Here is a 21,081-nt window from a genome sequence, read left to right on the forward strand (position 1 = left end):
TCCTTCTCAAAACAAAAAAACAAAAAACAATGGCCCTGAAGTGTTAAAAGAAGGCCCGAATATGTGCAAGTTAATCATCCCCGTATACATTTGCTTAACTAAATGGTCTTAATGTTTGTAAGATATGGGCAGGTGGGGGGAGTATGCGAGGGTGTGAGCGGAAAGCACAATTCCTCCAAGGTAATTAATCACTTCACTGTAATAAATAAACAACATGGGCAGTAAACTGGCACACACAATGCGCACAGCGGGGGGAGGAAGATAATATCAATTCACAGTAGGTAACACACTAGGGGGTAAAAGGAAAGAATACATGGGTGAATAATAGTGATGGGTGAATTTATTCTCCAGGCGCCAATTTGCAGCGAATTTGCGCGATTCGCCGCCAGCGAATACATTCGCGAAACGCCCGCGAAAATTCGCGTCAAAAATTCGCCGGCGTCAAAACAATTATATCCAAAAACGGGCGCCGTCGTCAAAAACGGGCACCGGCGTCAAAAATGAGACGCCATTTTTCGCCGGTTCGTGAATTTCGTGCAAAATTCGCAAATTTTTCAGCGAAACGGCGCAAATTCGCCCATCACTAGTGAATAATCATACTCAAGGTGGGTACAGGTAGTACAGTTGGCACACATGGGGGTAGAGGGACTATTACAGTACTAAACACACAAAATTCACAGGGGAATTTTCCTTGTAGGCTAATTAAGCCACACTGCACTAAATTGGGATAAGATTTCAAGGGGAGCAGGGGAAGGAAGGGGTGCACATGGAGTTGTTAACACCACGGAATGATTATCACATTTGGACCTGGGGAATTCTGTCCCCCATAAGCTAAGGTGGTTTATATGTGTTTTTGGTTAATATTGTCATGGAGAGAAATATCTTCTTGAGGTCTAGGGGGATAGAGAGGGTAGAAAGGCAGCAAGGTCTATAAATGGTAACAAACAACGTTATCCAAGAGGGGAAAGGCATGTATAGCGAGGAAAGATAATAGAGGAAAAAGGGAGGCCCTGGCAAGCAGCCCAAACAGGCACAGGTCAAATTGGTGTAAAAACTCGGCTGTCTCTGGAAGGAGATAGCAAAGCGGCAGCTATAACACCCCACAGTAGTGCGTGTAGGCGCACCCAGTCGCCCTTGGGGAACAGCAGGAGGAATTATTCTCTATAAGTCTGTGGCGGCACATCAACTTCCACTATGCAAGTGGGATATTCTGCTATTCTTAAATTTCTAATCTATATATCTTTTTTTTCATCCATTACTCTAAACTATGCTTATTTTTTCTTTGGCCGTAGGCCATTATTTTTTCTGACTTACTTTCTATTTCTTAAAGTAGGTAATATAGGACAAGATGTTAAAAAAAGCATTGTAGCACGGTATAAAACAATATTTTTAAATAAATGTGTAGAATTTTAAGCTATAATGTAAATGGGCTGAATGAACCCGTCAAGAGAAGCCAGATTTTAAATTTATGTAAAAAGCTTCAGGCACATATAATAATGCTTCAAGAAACCCATTTCAAAGAAGGTCACAGTCCAATGATAAGGAACAGACACTATACACAGATTTACTGCAGTAACAACCCAGAGAAGAAAGCAACAGGCGTACTAATAATGATTCGTAAAGACTTACCCTTTATATTACAAGAGAGGAAAATAGACAAAGAGGGCAGATACGTGATAATAAAGGGGAAAATAGGGGCAATTAGGCTGACCATAGCAAATGTTTATGTGCCAAACATAGCTCAAGTGAAATATATAGACAAGTTTTTAGAAGCGTTAAATAATTTTAAGGAAGGTATAGTAATATTGGGAGGAGATCTCAACATGATGTTGAACCCAACAATTGATTCTTCCAATGGGAAAAGCCGTTTACCCTTCAAGGGGATAAAAATTATAAAACGAACTAAGCCTGGTAGATATATGGAGAGTTCTCCATCCCAAAGTAAAAGATTACACACACTATTCTAAAACACACAATGTCTATTCGCGGATTGATTACCTCTTTGTTTCACAAGAGGGGCTTCATTGGGTCTCTGAAGCTAAGATTGCTACGAATCTGTTCTCGGACCATTTCCCAATAACTTTCAGGGTGGAATTGCCTCAAACAAACGAGAGAGAATATACTTGGAGGTTCAATAATTTATTGTTACATAGTAAAATAAAAATAAAATCGGGGATATGTTACATGAAATCATCAATGATAACACAGGATCAGATGTTGTCCCGCCAACGTTATGGGAAACAAAGAAATGTGTGCTTAGAGGTCAGTTGATTGCTTTCGGCAGTAATCTAAAGAAAGAAAAAGATAAACAAATTAATAGTTTAATCAAAGAGATTTCTATGTTGGAACAGATGCATAAAACAAAAATGACCGAGGACATATTAGTACAACTTGAAAAGAAAAGATCACAGCTGAAAGCAATACTTGACCAGGGATCCTATACAGCATATACGAATAGTAAACAGAAGTGATAAATGTAGTAAATATTTTGCTCTAAGATTGAAAAAAATTAATATGGCTACCCATATTTCATCAATAAAAGGTAGGGATCAAAAGATTCATTATGATACACATAACATTGTTTAAGCATTTCAGCAATATTACCAAACACTATATAGACTACAGGAAGGGGACGAACAAAAAGACAAATTAGCGGCAATGGATGAATTCATAGAGAAAGCACAATTACCATCTATTCCAGAAAACGAGAGCCATATTTACACCTCAAGAAATATGCGAGACCATAGATTCATTGGCTGCGGAAAAAAGTCTGGGTCCGGACGGATTCAGTGCATTATACTACAAAACATATAAAAAGGAATTAATTTCCCTATTGTGCTCTTACTATAACTTTGTAGATCGATCACATGGATTCTATAGACAGGCAAAAGAAGCAAACATAATTATTATACCGAAAGAAGGGAAAGATCCCCAGTTATGCGAAAGTTACAGGCCAATATCCCTAATCAATATAGACCTAAAAATATATGCCAAAATAATAGCAAATAGATTAAAAAAATACTTACCAGCTTTAATCCACGAGGACCAGGCAGGGTTTATACCTAAAAGGGAAGGAAAAGATAACATTTATAAAATCTTATCATTAATGAAAATGGGGCAAAAGGGAAATCAAAAACTTCAACCATCATCAATATTAATTACAATAGATGCTGAAAAAGCATTTGACAGAGTGGCATGGCCGTTTCTGGAAAAAGTAATGAGAGGTTTTGGAATTGGGGAGGTCACTGTAAATCGTATATTAGCTTCATATCAGGATCCATACGCAAGAGTTAAAGTGAATGGTAAATTATCGGACCCAGTAAATATCTGCAATGGAACCAGGCAGGGATGTCCGTTATCACCACTGCTCTTTGTGCTGGTAATAGAGACATTACTATCACATATTAGACTGGAAACAAAGATAAGGGGGATTAAGATAGGAGAGAGGGATTATAAAACAATCGCCTTTGCAGACGATATGCTATTTTTTGTTTCCAGTCCGAAACACTTATAAATCAATTTGGAACCCTATCAAATTTTAAGGTTAATTTAACAAAATCTCAAATCTTAAACATCAACACCCCAACGGATTTAATGGAAATAATAATAAAAAGCTTCCCCTTTAGAAAGGCAAACCACAGTATTAGATATCTGGGAGTAAATATTGCTCCAAATTTGTCGGACCTTTATAACTTACATTTTGTCCCCTTACTGTCAATACTTCAAGAAAAGGTAAATAAATGGAATAAAATAAATCTGTCTTGGCTGGGTAGAGTACAAGCAATGAAGATGTTTTTGATGCCCAAATTGAATTATTACTTACAAGTTTTGCCAATTACATTACTTAAATCTTTGTTTACAAAATTCATTTGGAACGGTAAACGGGCCAGGATCCAATATAGACAATTAATATTACCAAAAGAAAGAGGAGGATTAGCGTTACCAGATGTATCCCTTTATTATATTTCAATACATCTAGCACGTATAAAACAATGGTCCGTAGAGGACAGGAAGAAGGAGTGGGTAGTGTTGGAACAACAGTGGGCCGGGAATCAACTGTTAAATTTTCTCTGGTGCGATCCCAAATGTTTACCGAAAAAGGTGAAGGACCACCCATTAATAGCTCCCACACTTAAGATATGGTATAGTAATAGATCAAAGCTGCACCTTGCTAAAACCTCATTCATTCTACAACCCCTAGTGAATAATATGTCATTTATACCCAGCCTAGAGAAAGGAGCTTTTAAGGAATGGCAAATATCAGAGGGTAGACACAAGAATTAGATTTCCTGGAGAACAACAAAATAATATCACTACAAGAAATTCAAAAGAAATGGGGTAAACATTAGGGATGTCGCGGACTGTTCGCCCGCGAACTAATTCGCGCGAACATCGACTATTCGCGTTCGGCGAATGTTCGCGAACGTCGCGCGACGTTCGCCAATTTGGGTTCGCCTTAGCTGGCGCTTATTTTTGCCCTCTCACCCAGACCAGCAGATACATGGCAGCCAATCAGGAAGCTCTCCCTCCTGGACCACCCCCACACCCCCTGGACCACTCCCCTTCCATATATAAACTGAAGCCCTGCAGCGTTTTTTCATTCTGCCTGTGTGTGCTTGGAAGAGCTAGTGTAGGGAGAGAGCTGTTAGTGATTTGAGGGACAGTTGATAGTAACTTTGCTGGCTAGTAATCTACTTGATACTGCTCTGTATTGTAGGGACAGAACTCTGCAGGGATTTGAGGGACATTTTAGGTTAGGTAGCTTTGCTGGCTAGTAATCTACCTTCTACTGCAGTGCTCTGTATGTAGCTGCTGTGGGCAGCTGTCCTGCTGCTGATCTCTCATCTGCATCTGTTCTTCAAACAACTGCCACCTAGCTGTCTAAATATCAATAATAATACCGTCTCCAGAAACACCACCCGAGTGACGTTTTTCAAGCAGCAATAATATATTCCGTATCCAACGGCTGTAGTGTATACGTTGACCTTGCAGGCATTATTTGCCCAGTCTTTAACCAAGTGCCACCTAGCTGTGTGAGCTTGTTCACATTCTGTCTAAATATCAATACTAATACCGTCTCCAGAAACACCACCTGAGTGACGTTTTCCAAGCAGCAATAATATATTCCGTATCCACTGCTGTAGTGTATACGTTGACCTTGCAGGCATTGTTTCAATTTGTTTGCCCAGTGTGTTCTTCAAACAACTGCCACCTAGCTGTGTGAGCTTTTTCACATTCTGTCTAAATATCAATAATAATACCGTCTCCAGAAACACCACCTGAGTGACGTTTTCCAAGCAGCAATAATATATTCCGTATCCACTGCTGTAGTGTATACGTTGCCCTTGCAGGCATTGTTTGCCCAGTCTTTAACCAAGTGCCACCTAGCTGTGTGAGCTTTTTCACATTCCGTGTCCAGAAACATCACCTGAGTGACGTAGTGTGATTTCTGCCCTTTACAGCACAAAACGCAGCGCTGTGTCAACAATGGATTTTTCAGATAAATTTTTGCCCTTGATCCCCCTCTGGCATGCCACTGTCCAGGTCGTTGCACCCTTTAAACAACTTTAAAATCATTTTTCTGGCCAGAAATGTCTTTTCTAGCTTTTAAAATTCGCCTTCCCATTGAAGTCTATGGGGTTCGCGACGTTCGCGAACTATTCGCATGTTTTGTCGCAAGTTCGCGAATATGTTCGCGAACATTTTTTCCGCCGTTCGCTACATCCCTAGTAAACATCTGAGAGATCCATGGAATTACTGTCAAGTGCGACATTATATCTCTAATTTTAGGGATGCAGACTGGAATAGAGAGCAGACTAAATGGGAAAGCATATTGGAATGTAAAGAAACCCTTAATAAAGCAATCTCCAGCATATATAAACTAATACTATCAAACATCTCTCTGGTGAAGGAGACAACACGCAGGGAGTGGGAAAAGGAATTAAACATCAATATCTCCCCCCTCATCATGGAATAAGATTCAGACATTAGTCCATAATTCATCTAGAGCGGTAAGAGTGAGGGAAATGACTTATAAAATAGTTAACAGATGGCACCTCACACCAGTTAAGCTGAAAAGGATGTTTCCAGAACTTACAGATATATGTTGGAGATGTGGGCAAGATAAGGGAACCCACGTTCATATCTGGTTCGAATGCAAGGTTTTGAATGTTTATTGGGGTAAAATAGTGAAAGCTATAACAGAAGTAACAAACTCAAATCTGGTGGTAGAGGATGCTCCATTAATCCTGTTAAGCCTAGACAAAGATAAAAACGAATTATTGAGGGACCCTCTTACCTTGCATTTATTGAATGTGGCCAGGTCGATAATTCCAAGACACTGGAAGGAGGTGGCACCTCCCAGCTACTTGGAGTGGCATCAGGTAGTAGAAGATACTAGGAAGATGGAAGAAATAACTCATATTATTCATAATAAAAGTAAAAAATATTGGAAAATTTGGTGATCACTGTTTTTCCATTCACATGTTAATCCCAGTGCCACTTTACTGTTTATATCTCTATGATCCCAACTGGCAGAACGGGCACCTTGATTATATCTTCCAAAATGAGCTAAGCACTTTAATCTGCATTGTGTCTCTCTGGCCAATACAACAATCCACAGTTTTGACTTATCACCATCAGGTAGGAGCCATGTTTTAAGGGATAAAAATGCATTATGTTTATGAAATAATTTATTCTGCTGCATATGCAATAATTGTCGCGCATGAAAAAAATTTGTTGCCCATAGACTTAAATGCAGTTGGCGAATTTTTCGCTGTTTCGTGGATTTTTGGCATTCACATTTCAGTATGTGAAATGTTGTGAAACGGCGAAAAATTTGCGAAATGCATTGATGTCAATGGACGTCAAAATTATTTTGGCGTGCGACTATTTTTCAAAAAAATAATCCCACAATCAAATTTGGATTAAAAAAACAGTTTAAAAAAACTCACATGAATTCAAATTCAACACTTGATAAATGTGCCTTTGATGGAAAGCAAATCAAAAAGTCTTTATTTGTGGTGAACAATCTGAAAACAACTCAACTAAAAATAGTGTGTGGAAGGTGAACAAACTCTCTAAGCTGCATTAACATGGGATTTTCCGCTATAATCACAGAGCTTGGGATACTAACAATATATTTCGATTTGAATTTGATCGAATACGCTATTACTTCGATTTGTATGAATCGTATAATTTATATGGGTTGAATTGAAAATTTGAATTCAAATTCAAATATTTGCTTTCTTTAATGGTCAAAGCTGTCAAATTCGACTAGGGAATTATCCAAACTCGATTCGCGTTTTTTAAAAAAAAATTCAAATTTGATTTTCGAGATTTATCATACTCTGGCCCTTCAAGAATTCGAATTAAACTATTCACCACCTAAAACCTGCTGAATTCATGTATAAGTCAATGGGAGAGGTGCAGTAACCAATTTCATTAAATTCATTAAAACTCACATGAATTTGAAATTCAACCCTTGACAAATTTCAATTTAAACCAAGTTTTGGAAAAACATAAAAAAATTTAAAATGGGAAGCAAATCAAAAAGTCTTTATTTGTGGTGAACAATCTGAAAACAACTCAACTAAAAAAAGTGTTTGGAAGGTGAACAAACCCTCTAAGCTGCATTTCCATGGGAGCTTCCACTATAATCACAGTGCATGTGCAGAGAGCTTGGGATACTAACAATATATTTATTCTAATGGCACCAGCTCATTTACTGTAACATGGAGAAAATTATTTAAAGGTGGTTCTGCAAGTTTCCTGCATTTGTAAAAATATAATTATCGTGGCTTCTTTTTTCCCCATTTTCATCTATTGTTACTTTTTAACGGTGGAATTTCACCCTGGGTTTCAGGTCTGTCTAAATTCAATAAACAGCTTTATGTACAAGCCTTTTTTCCACATAATAGATGCATGTTACGTGTCGTCTACTTGTCAACTGAGTCACAGAACTGTAGTAAATGAAACAGCACCCTCTATTGTATGATATTAAAAAGCACTTATTAGGAAAATGATTTTGATCTAGGACAACATTTTTGGTCTCTTTTCTACACAGCTTTGCAAACAGACCTGAGTGTCACTTAGGGCCTTGTGCAAATGGATTCAGCAGCCATGCCTGGTGTTTCACACGGTGGATGCCTTAACTATTAAACTTTTAGAATTCATTTGATATGACTAAATATACAACTAGCAATTTACACTGCAAAGACTGTGCCTTCATGTAATACGCAAGGAAATGCTTGCTAATAATACAAAGAATTCCTGAAATGGCAGGAAATGTTTATCCATCCTCCCTGAATGTTGCTGTGGCTTTGGACTGGGAGGGGTATAGGAGTAGCTGCCTGTTATTCTAATTACTGCCTCTGTCTACATTAGTTTTAATTAGTTATAATGTGTAATGATGATAACTATTTTTATCTTCTTAGCTGCAGAGCTAATAGTTTAGAAAGAGGAAATCCTATTATTAGAACATCATGGTTACACAGTTGCACCAAACAAATGTAAAGCAAAATCACTCACCTTAAAATTGGTATTAGTATAGAGGCCCCCCTCACATTTAAACTTATTTTCAAGAAAAAAATGATGCAACATAAATCTTGACGCCTGTCACTCACCTCTTTCCTCTCTATAGATACTGGGTTTGCTGGAATTACACCCAGAACCCTAAAACTCATAGCAGCTTTACTCAGTTTTACTATGGGGAACTTCTCAAACGGAATTTCTCAAAGGAAGTCCTCTGCACTATTCTCAGACTCTCAAGGACATCTCTTGTTTTATGCCTATATCACATTGACTCAGAGTGTCCATACTGGGGGCAGGGGCAGTGAAAGATGACCCCTGACCCCCTTGGTTTTAATGCCTATGATTGGATGTAAGAGTAGGGTCCTGATCCCATAATCACTCTTCAATGCAGCCTTGGGAACTTATTCCTCTTAGTCCATTCTTGAGTTTCTATACCACTAACAAACAGAACAACTAGCATAGACAATGGCTAGGCCTTAATTACTGGGTGCCATTTAACCCAAATTCACACCTGATAATACATTCTATTTATTCACAAACAGTGATGGGTGAATTTGTTCTGTTTCGCTTCGCCGAAAAATTCAAGGATTTCCCGCAAAATTCGCCAAATGGAGAAATATTTGCGAAACGCGAGTTTTGATTCCCGTGTCAATTCTGATGCCTGCATTAAAGTCAATGGGTGTCCAAATAATGTTGACGCACCTATTGACGCAACTATTCCAATGTGAGTCCATTAATATAGGAAACAGTTTTGTGAATTTATTCGCCGGAGGTGAAGCGTGGAAATTCACCACAAATTTGCGCCTGGCGAATTTATTCGCCCATCACTATTCACAAACTACCAGGTGGTGCACCATTGCGGCATGTTTCTCTGCAGAACTGAAGGACAGTTCACAAATGTACTGTATGTAGTTTGATCTATGCTGTTTGCTACATTCAGGTTGGCCACAGGCTTCTGCATTATGGCAAACTGATTCACAGAGACCCTTATGAAATGTTCTAAACACGATAGTAATTTTTCCAAACGTTAAGAGATAGGAGGAGGAGTTAACTGGATGAAGTGATAAGCCTTTGATGTGGGGTCTTGTGCTAGAGACTCTGGTTCAATTTCCAGTGGTAACTCCAAGTGACCCTTGACAAGTGTCCCGCCAAACTTTAAGGTTTACCATTACTGGCTGCCTTGCTTGCGATGAAGAGCTTTGAGACCCAAGTTGGGAAGAAGCACACCAGCTCAATGGCAATGGCTTTAACACATTTATTTGCAGAAGTATTAGAAGCACCGCCACAGGAGAGAAACACTGTATAAATTATTCCCTTTCTTCAAGTGATACTGATGCTAAAATATGAATGCACATTAAAAGTTACCTCTACTTGTTGCCATATTGTCTTTATGGTTTATTGTGAAAATCAAATAAAATATTTTAAATAATAAAAAAAGTTACCTACAGGTTAGGTTTTTTTGCTGAGAGGTTTGTTTATCTAAGTTATTGTTAGTTGAAGTTTCTAAACCTGACTGTTTTGCCAACCTTTTTAGACAATTATCCACCAAACATCAATTCCGAGGGTAAAAAGTTTTTTCTATAAGCTTTATCCTCTTAGTTTATATAGGTATTCCATATGCTTTTAGTTCGCTCACCGTTCAGATGTGGTGGTCCGGGTGCGATATGCCCCGAACCCTGCTCTTATAAATATCCCACGAGGGGGAATACACTCATGTCCAAGAAAGCATTGGTTTTCCTCATTTATATATATAAATAGGATAGGCTTACCCTTTCGGTAGTGTGACCCGGGTGCTGCCGCCCCGAGTCCGTCGCTAAGGAAACAATCCACTGCATACAATCCAAAGGTGTGGGAGCGCACTTCCAAGGTCACAAATAGGTCGCTTCAGTTTTCTTAAAAAATTACTTTTATTTAAACATTGTTAAAAAGAATTACATCAGCGTATGGTCTATACGCTGATGTAATTCTTTTTAACAATGTTTAAATAAAAGTAATTTTTTAAGAAAACTGAAGCGACCTATTTGTGACCTTGGAAGTGCGCTCCCACACCTTTGGATTGTTTTGCCAACCTGACTGTCCCATCTCAGCCTGTCAGTTAAAGTTTCCAATGCTAATGGACTTCTGCTGAACAAATATGGCAGCCCCCTCATAAACGAGCATTTGGAGTCAGATGGGTAATATAAAAGCTTTCAGAAAATACTTTAAGGCAAGTACTGTAGTAAAGAAAGACAATACTTTGATAGATGTAAAATGGTTTAATGTATGGTGTCAGTATCTCTTTAAGAGGTAGATGTTCTTTAGACACATTAGTAACCCTTTTTTAAGTTACTTATAAATAAAAACATACATGATATGGAGGAGCTGGAAGATGAGGTCACAACCTCAAAGGTGGGCATGGCTGAGACAAACCATCCTACAGGCAAACTACCATAAGAGGAATCAAGCAGACTGGGTAAATTATGTTGCATCATCAACCAAGTACATTCCATGCACACACCCAAGGAAAAAACAAATTAAGCAAAATTGTTTGTTATATTTACAAGCAAGAGTATAATAGCAGCTTAAGCTGCTAAATAAATTTGCACTCCATAAAACATGAAATTAAAGCTGTTAAGAAACATTGTACTTCTGTTTGGTGACTCCTACAGCAAGAGTAAAACGTAAAATAACAATAAAAATAAAGAAATGATATAAAGAAAATTAACGTGATTCTTAGAATTATTGGACCAAATGATAAATTTTTGACACTGTGCTTTAAAGCAAATACAGCTGGGGGAAAAATCATTAAACTGGGTTAACTTTATTCCTTCAGATACAGTTTTCATTGACTTTTATAGAAACTTGGCAGCTTTTAAATGCATTGCTGTGTCTAATTTCATTTGTTTGATAAATCTCAGTTTTAAAAACTCACATATATACATGATTGTACGTTATGTTACAATTTCCCCCAAAAAAGTCTCAATCTTGATATATATGTACAGGTATGGGACCTGTTATCCAGAATGTTCGGGACTTGGGGTTTTCCTTAATTTGAATCTTTATACTTTAAATCTACTAAAAACATTAAGGGGCAAATTCATCAAGGGTCGAATATCGAGGGTTAATTAACCCTCGATATTCAACTGGGAATTAAAATCCTTCGACTTCAAATATCGAAGTCGAAGGATTTTTGTGCAAATAGTTCGATCGAACGATCAAAGGAATAATCGTTTGATCGAGCGATTAAATCCTTCGAATCGAACGATTCGAAGGATTTTAATCCAACGATCGAAGGATTATCCTTCGACCAAAAAAACTTAGGCAAGCCTATGGGGACCTTCCCCATAGGCTAACATTGGGTTCGGTAGGTTTTAGGTGGCGAACTAGGGGGTCGAAGTTTTTTCTTAAAGAGACAGTACTTCGACTATCGAATAGTCGAACGATTTTTAGTTCGAATCCTTCGGTTCAAAGTCGTAGTCGAAGTCGAAGGTCGAAGTAGCCCATTCGATGGTCGAAGTAGCCCAAAAAACACCTCGAAATTCAAAGTTTTTTTACTTCGAATACTTCCCTCGAGCTTGGTGAATGGGCCCCTAAATAAACCCAATAGGCTTAATTATAAGGATTAATTATATCTTAGTTTGGATCAAGTACAAGGTACTGTTTTATTATTACAGAGAACAGGGAAATCATTTAAAAATTTGGGTTGTGTGGATATAATGGAGTCAAGGGAGATGGCCATTCCGTAATTCAGAGATTTTTGGATAACAGGTGTCCAGATAATGGATCCCATACCTGAATTATTATATTGTCTACCCACCCTCATGTGTAATACAAGGCAATAAGAGGCAGTTACCCAAAGCAACCAATAAGATGCATTTTTGGTGACCAATAAATGTTACCTGATTGGGTGCTATAGGCTACTGTAGAAAATTGTATCTTTTCCTAAATAAATAACTACATAATACTGCCTACAACCTAAAAGCCTATCCTCTTACTAGGCATTACTACTACTTACTATGCGTTGAGGGATCACTTTTTCCAGGGCTCCTACCCTAGTCTCATATTTCAGGAACCTCCCCTGGCTTCTGAATCTAGTTCCCCTGGAAAAGGGTAGGGCAGTATCCGTAATGCAGTATGGAGAAGCTGGTGCTAAATATTCGCTGAAGGATCACAAATTAAATCTGTGATATAAACCTTTTTTGCATGCTTTCTAAACACGAGTAGCCAAAACCATTGACTTCTTCTTCCACCTACATTTATTGATATTTGCATCTTTTGTGTTCACTAGTGGAATGAGAGCAATGTGCAGATCTGGTTGCAGGCTATAGCTATTTTTGTAAAATAGTGATATAAAAAAATCCAAGGTGAAATAAATGTCTCCAAAAATCAACTATTGTTCATTCTGTCCAGTGTTCCTGTTGGTATTAGCTTTTCCTTGTTGACAACCACAGCTAAAGGCCTTTTCTTTTTCCTATATGGATATCGTCAACTTAGATAAACAGTTGGTAGAACTGCTTACTGGATTCAGAAAGCCCCATACTCCCTCATACAAGTTTTGTAATTTATTTCTATTATTCTATTATTTCTATTACGGTACATGTGTGCTTATCCAGCACATCTAGCAGCTATTTTGTCACTTAAGCTTTGCATGTCATGTACTGGACTTATAAAGGCAGCTTCTTGCTCTAATTAACAGTCACCCTTTTTTTATTTAACAGTTGTGATATTTATCCATAATTTACAGTGGAAAATAGTATATATATTAATAAGCAGGGCCTTCTTATTAAGATGTCTTATCTGCAACATCAGGCAAAATACCATCTCCTTTGTCATTGCCCCAATATTCAGTGGCAGCAATCCGCTCCAGAAAAATGTTGTTAATCTGTAGGGGAGTGACAGTGAGAGGGCTCGTTGTTATTTGAAGCCTTTTTTGAGCAATGCTATTTTCCAAGCATCTTGGCACATATTCTTATTTGCTGTTGATTTTTACAACACATGCCACCTATATAGACAAAAAAAATCTATAAACAATATTTATATGCTAAAGTGTATCTACTGTATAATATTTGTGTTCTGTAGTGCATGAAAATATTAAATGCATAAAAAAGGTGACTTTAAATAAAATAAAGAAACAATCACAATCTTAATGAAAAGTGACATTATCCCAAGGCTGAATACACATCCAAAACTAAACTTAGTGTGGTTCATGTGTGTCCTGAACCCACTGCCTGCACAGAATGTCAAGAAAAATGTTCATGAAAGAAATCAGTTTTACACCCAAAATTATAGATTGTAACGGGCAAACATTGATTATTACTGTATGGTACAATGGCTAAACTATGTACAGCATAAACTGTATTTATGTACTTCTTAGCAAAACCACTTTGCCCAGTTTTGATATACTTTAAACTATATAATAGATTAAATAGCTTGAAATTAGGGTATGTAAACACAAAGAGACGCTAATAAGTTTAATTTACACCTGTGTTTAGCAAGTGTAGAAGGATTGCCTGTTGTTATGATTGCCAAACCCAAGCTATTAGAGTTACAAATGCATCTTCATTGTCTTAAGCAACCAAGCCCTCATCTAAAACATATAAAAGGAGAACTTTGGTCTTGTAGTAGTGGTTAAGTGTCCTCTTAGGCTTCCTGTATTATCAGCACTGCATCTGCCTGTATCTGAAGAAGAAACAATGAGTCAAGTCCGAAAATCCGTGGGCAGCAAACCTGGATCATGCAATGCTCGAGGCTACACAGCTTGTTCCATTGGTGGGGGATTTGTAGGGCCAAAATATAATTTCAGCTCTTTATCTTCTGCTGGAGGTAACACCATCCACCACAGTAGTGGAAAGCTAAAATCCACTGGAAGCCTGTATTGCTTAGGGGGTCACAAAAGGACCTCTGTTAGCAGTGGGAGAGTCCTTGGATCCACATTGGGTACCAGCAAGGGATTTGGAACAGACACCTTTCCCGTATGTCCACCAGGAGGTATCCAAAAGGTTACTGTCAACCAAATTCTCCTCCAGCCATTAAATGTAGATATTGACCCAAATATCCAAAAGGTACGAAGTGCAGAAAGGGATCAGATCAAGTGCCTCAACAACAAATTTGCTGGATTCATTGACAAGGTAAGTTTATTTTTTTCGAAATAACAGTAGGGTTAGAGCTTTAAAACATCAGTTAAATGTCTACTTCAAGAAATGTATAATGTTTAAGAAAATATATTGTAGAATCTTTAATTTGATTTTTTTCTGTCTCATAATTCCTTGCTTGTAGGTTCGCTTTCTTGAACAACAAAATCAAATTCTGGCAACAAAATGGAACTTTTTGCAAGAAAAAAGTCACAAACTTTCCTCTAGGCGAGATACTATTAAACCATTGTTCGATGCCTATATTAATAACCTTCAGAGACAACTGGACGGATTAAAGAATGAAAAATGCCGCCTAGATGGGGATCTAAAGAATATGCAAGATGTGGTGGAAGAGTTCAAGTCCAAGTTAGTCTAAATCATTACACACTAATGGGACATATCTGATGTTAGATTTTAATATTGTGTGCTGATATATGTTATAATAAGCTGCCTTAAAATAATATTGTTGGTGACCCTGCTAGCTCTATTAATGGGCATTCATTTTGAGCAGTAGTTTCAGTCTTCTTCTTCTTGATATGACAATGACCTATTTCACCATTTCCTAACAGATATGAAGAAGAGATTAATAAGAGAACGTGTGCTGAAAATGAGTTTGTAGCCCTCAAAAAGGTAAATTTGAACCTGTTAATAAGAATATTTATTAAAACTACTTTTACTCATCTGCACATATATGATAATGCTCCTTGTATTATTGACAAATGCTCACTTAAGAGCCCCCATATCCTTACAAAGCCTGAATGTATATGTTGCTTCCATATCTCAACTTGCAAAGAATGTTCTATGTAATGGGCATAATGGTTTATTTATATATTATTATATTATATGATAAAGTACATCATAAATGTTTATTTATCAAGTGTTCAAACACATAATCATATTTATAATTATAATTAAATCAGTATCATTAGAGACAAACAGAACCATTCTATAAATGTATTTTTCTTTCTTATCATTAGTAATGATTTATGAAAAGAAACCAGATTTATATATTATGACACTAGCACACATGACATTTTGGAGCACACAATTGTTTTTAATCACCATCACTACACTACATGAATAGTCCAATGTACAATGATTTCTAACAAATAAGTAAGATGTATAATTCAATTATTGGTTCTATCAGAGCAGTGAATTCATAACCGGATGATTATTTAGCCAGAGAAGCCAGTACTTTATGTCTTGTGGTTAAAGCAGACACTGTTGTAGATAAAGGTTATCAATGTTTCAGCTAGGACTGATTGCAAGAAAGAAAGTTTTTCTTCTTAAGTTTACTTCCAACTTTGTTCATATATTAAACATAGGTGTATACTAATAATACGTTTAAGTAACCCCCGCTCAATATAGTAATTTTGACCAGCCTGTGCATGTCTAGTATATGTTCTAATAATATTATTCTTCTTTCTTTTTTTAAAGGATGTGGATGTGTTATACATTAAAAAAGCAGAGATGGAGGCCAAAGAAGAATCCTTGGCAAATGAGATCAGCTTCTTGAGGAATATCTTTGATGCGGTACTAAACCTCCCCAAATAGAAATACTACCTAATCATATATATTTATAAATTCTCCAATCAAAACATTTTCAAACAAAAATGTCACCTTCCTTCATTGTATAGCAGTGTTGAATGCAGAACTTATTTTAGCTCAGTGCATTTTGATCTACTAATTTGCTTGTAATTGGAAAAAAAACAGTATATGAAGTTCTGGTTCTTTCAGCTTAGTAGTAGTCAACACAATAGTTCCATGGGACAACCGTTTCATGTTAAACAAATCTCAAGAGAATTCCATAGATCTATCTAGGGCCTTTGTTTGAACAACCCTGAACTTCTATGAAGATGAGAGATGGTGAATATTAAAAAGAGCATGTCTAGCTATTGCCCTGACTTTACATACAGTATGCCCTTGTAAAAGTGATTCCTTTTAAAGTAGGGATGCACCGAATCCACTATTTTGGATTTGGCCGAACCCCCGAATCCTTTGTGAACAATTGGGCTGAATACAGAACCCAATCTGAACCCTAATTTGCATATGCAAATCAGTGAGGGGAGGAAAAAAGAGAGCTGCACACTTTTTTACTTGATTTCAATGATTCGGATTCGGTTCGGCCAGGCACAAGGATTCGGCCGTATCCAAATCCAGCTTAAAATGCCTGAATCCTGGCCGAACCGAATTCTGGATTCGGTGCATCCCTAGTTTAAAGTGAACAACGAAGTCCAAATGCAATAACTTAACTAGCAGATTATTTTAAAATATAAATTTCTGCTTCTCTATAAAAAGTTATGTATTTCTGGACAGAAATTTTTATGTAGCCTTCTCATCATATTTGTGTTACAATTAACTCTAATCATTATTGATTATGTTTGAAATATTGGCTTAAATCAATAAGATGAAAATAAAGTGAAATAAGGTGTGGGGCTTTTCTTGCAGGAACTAGCCCAACAACAAGACTGTATGTCTGATGTTAATGTTGTTCTGTGCATGGACAACAACCGGGAATTGGACCTGAATGGCCTTATTGCAGAATGTAAAGCACAGTATGAGGAAATTGCAGTTAGAAGCAAAGCCGAAGCCGAAGCTGCATATTCCAAAAAGGTTAGGCATATCTTTTTTTTGCCACAGCTCACTATTGTCTTCTGATTTATTATTTATTTGTAGTCTTCAACATTATCGTAATTGTATTTTGACAAATGGAACTCTGCTTAGTAACACTGTCTATCACTGATACATGAGTTTCCCATATGATCACTATGGCAAAGGTAAAGGATAGACTTTGGACTACCACTGTTTTCTGATTATGGTCAAAACATTCCATGTGCAATTAGCCTTAATATAAGAAGGGTTCAAATGTCTATCCATAAACATAGACATTGTTGTGTTGGTTGGATTCGATGGCACAAATAAGTGGATCTGAAATGAAGCACTGACCATCCAGTCACATCTACATCTAGTTGTTCTTGAGAAAGCCTGGGGCCATAAAAATCACTTGGAGAATGTCATCCAGCCAATTTTCTTCCAGCTGGACACTCTTATTTAATATCATTGGCTTAATAGCATGGATGAAGTTGTCCAGCTGTAAACAAGACAATAAACATGAGCTATCAAAATAAAAAACACAAACAATAAGAATTTAGTTCATTGTTTGCATTGTTTTGGTCTTTTTTATGACTGCTTCAACAGTGACAAAATGAACAGAGCATGTTTGCTACTATCTCATTGTTTTTTCCCTCTCCTGCACCAGTTCCAACAGCTGAAGGATGCAGCAGGACATCATGGAGACAATCTACGGAGCTCTAAGACTGAAATTCAAGACCTGAATACCATGATAAAGAGACTGCAGGCAGAGATTGAGTGTGTGAAGAGACAGGTAAAGATATGTCATTTATGAAGATATAAATCAAAAGATTTGTTTTTGTTGAATGTGAATGTGCAGTCTGAGGTCCATGAGCAGGTGGCAGGGCTAGAGGCTTGAGAAACTGGATATTAGGGCACACATCATGCATATGGGTCACTATGAAGAATAATTGAGGATATAATGTCATGTCAGTATTTTTTTTACATATGATGGGATTATGGAGAAAGCAGTCTGTATGTGGTACAAGAGGCAGGATTATTGATTTGTAGAAAACAGTATCATCACTTCAATATATGATTATATTTAGCACTTTTCTACATAATATTTATGAGGAATACATGATTTTTTATATTAAGACAAGCAAGCACTTATTCAATGACAGTGACATTACTGTATTTATCCTGAAGATTGCTGGTCTGCAAGCCGCCATTTGTGATGCAGAATCCAGGGGCGACGCTACGTTGAAAGATGCCAGATGTAAGATGGCAGAGTTGGAGGCCGTATTACAGAAAGCCAGAGAGGACTTGGCTCTTCAGTTGAAGGAATATCAGGAGCTTCTCAGAGTCAAATTAGCTCTGGATGTTGAAATTGCTACCTACAGAACTCTTCTGGAGGGAGAGGAGAGCAGGTTAGTACTTGTGTAGATAGGAAATGGAGAAAGTATTTATATTGTGCTTTTATACTTTGCTGTTCCAACTGCTTTACAGTGCAAATAGTAAAATATACACTGCAAATCCTTTAGATCAGGGCTGTCCAACTGCCCCCTTTGTGTGGCCCCCACATGAAGTTTGCCTGCTGTGTCTGATTACCATGTTTAAACTTTAAAAAATATCACTACAGAGATTAACCCTGCATTGTTTAAACCTCAAATTCAAACTGTACTCCCCTGTATTGTTCACACATGTAATTTCCCCTGCATTGTTCACACTTGTGTGTTATCCAGCATATGGATTTAAGGGTAGGCCTTGAAGCAACAGTTCAATGCAAAAATAAAAACTGGATAAATAGGCTGTGCAAAATAAAAAATGTATAAAGTTAGTAAGCCAAAATGTAATGTATGTATAAATCATTTGGTCTTTAGTTGTGTTACCACCATTAATGTGGACATGGTCTTGTGGTAACATGGGTGTGGTTTAAATTAGGTGTGGTTTAAAAACAGGGAGTGATCATCACTGGCTTCCATTATCAGCCCTCCACCATGTAGGCCAGAAAAATTCCAGCCCTCTGTACCACAAAAGTTGGACAGCACTGCTTTAGATCAAGCACAACTTCTATGAGGTGTGCAGAATGTACACAGATATGTCTCTAGATGTGCCATAATCTTATTATGCAGAATGCAAACATCTCAGGTATAGTCACCATTAAAAGTAGTGCAAGTTCATAGATATGTATCTTCTAGTAATAGTTTCTCTCTAGTTTTAGACCTCTTTTTACTGATTTTTTTCCCCAAATAATACATACCTTGATATAACAATACAGTAGAAATAAACATTTTGGCAGTTTTGAAATAAATTTCCCAACAACTGGTTTGTATGTGGGCCCCTATTGCAGTACAAAGTAATTACATCTGGACTGATTGGCTTAAAGGGAACACATATTGTCGATGACTAAGAGGTACAAGATGATCCATCAGCCTTCAGAATTAATCCATAATCTGTTTATTTTTACTTTTAGAATGCATGGAGAAATTACAAATGATGTCAAAATATGTAAGTATCGCTATGGTCTAATCAGTAAAGATAATTTTTAATATTTCCAGCAATATCTTCAGTCATTACCTGCCTCTCTTCTCATTTGCAGCCGTGTACACTACTGGAAAACTTGGAAGCTCAAATGCTGAATGTATCTCTTCATGCAGCTTGAAAAATAGTGGAAGTATCCTCGCCGGAGTAGAAGCTCCCAAGTGTGCCTCTGTGTGTGCCCCCAAGTGTGCCCCCAAATGTGCACTGTCAACAAAACCCTGTGGGACCACCTGTACCAAACCACGCTATTAGATATGTATGGTATACTTTAAAAGAGCCCAGTAAGACAAAAATGAACAACCATCTTCAGCATCAGCAACTGCTGGCTCTCTGTCTGCTTTTCTCATTTTAACTCAGTTTAACCTGTTTTCCTACATGGGTCATTTGCAAATAACCAATACTCCATTCTGTCCAATCTAAGGAATATCCCAAAAGTATCATAAATATGTAACCGTAACACTAGAAATAAGATTTTTTTCTCTTTGGCACAGACTAAGAATAACAAATTACTTTTCATTTGACCCTTTTAACTTTACAGTCTTGTCTTGAAAACCCATACACAATATTTATTGCAATTTTGTATATATGACACTTTGCAAGTCTTATAGTACATAAGTTATCCCTTTGGGGTCTTGTTTTTCTTCTGTGGACATGGAAATACTGTTTGACAACTAATAGCCATGATGATCAGAACCTGAACAATTCTGTTAAAATCCTGTTATAGTTATCCCATGTTAGTGAATATGCCATTAACTTCTTAATAATTTAACATTGATTATTTTGCAAAATGGCATCCTATGATCACCTGCTAGTCAAATTTGATATGATTTTTATGTTGTGATATATATACCTAATTGTTTCTCTAGATAATATCTTAATATTATCTCTGTTGCAATTGATGGGGTTTTTAATTGTGGGAAAAGCACTTGACGCTATACTGAAGGTGGTTAAATCTGTATCTCTAATAAACTGCATCTGAAAATCATTCTGTGTCTGCATTTCATTGCATCAAAAACTGGCACTTGCTAAGCAAAATTATTGCTACTGAATATCTTAAATACTAATCTTAAATCCTAATCTTAAATTAGTCGCAAATGGTGAGCAATGGTGAGCAGGTTTAAGCACTAACAAAGGTTCCAGCGAAAAGAAAGCCACATATTGCATTGCCCCAATGATAACTGGGAAAGCTGAGAATAAGGGAACTAAACATTGTATTAAATAACTTTAAAGAGAATGGCACAAGTAAAACGAGCATGAATAAATTTCAAATCAAAATTAGCACACAACCACAATGTGGACTGAGCCTGTGATGTATGTAGGCCAT

The 21,081-nt window shown here is 37.1% G+C and overlaps 1 protein-coding gene across 1 annotated transcript; it reads left to right on the forward strand.

The window, feature by feature from the left end:
• The first annotated feature begins 14,151 nt into the window (after positions 1-14,151).
• Positions 14,152-20,742, forward strand: krt78.4.S (keratin 78, gene 4 S homeolog). Its single transcript, XM_018248637.2, has 9 exons — positions 14,152-14,639; positions 14,788-15,008; positions 15,212-15,272; positions 16,080-16,175; positions 17,091-17,255; positions 17,902-18,027; positions 18,423-18,643; positions 19,690-19,724; positions 19,816-20,742. Exons 1-9 carry the CDS (start codon positions 14,205-14,207, stop codon positions 20,007-20,009), a joined length of 1,554 nt encoding a protein of 517 aa, XP_018104126.1. The 5' UTR covers positions 14,152-14,204; the 3' UTR covers positions 20,010-20,742.
• Positions 20,743-21,081: the final 339 nt, after the last annotated feature.

This window comes from Xenopus laevis, chromosome 2S (assembly GCF_017654675.1).
Source record: "Xenopus laevis strain J_2021 chromosome 2S, Xenopus_laevis_v10.1, whole genome shotgun sequence".
NCBI lineage: Eukaryota > Metazoa > Chordata > Amphibia > Anura > Pipidae > Xenopus > Xenopus laevis.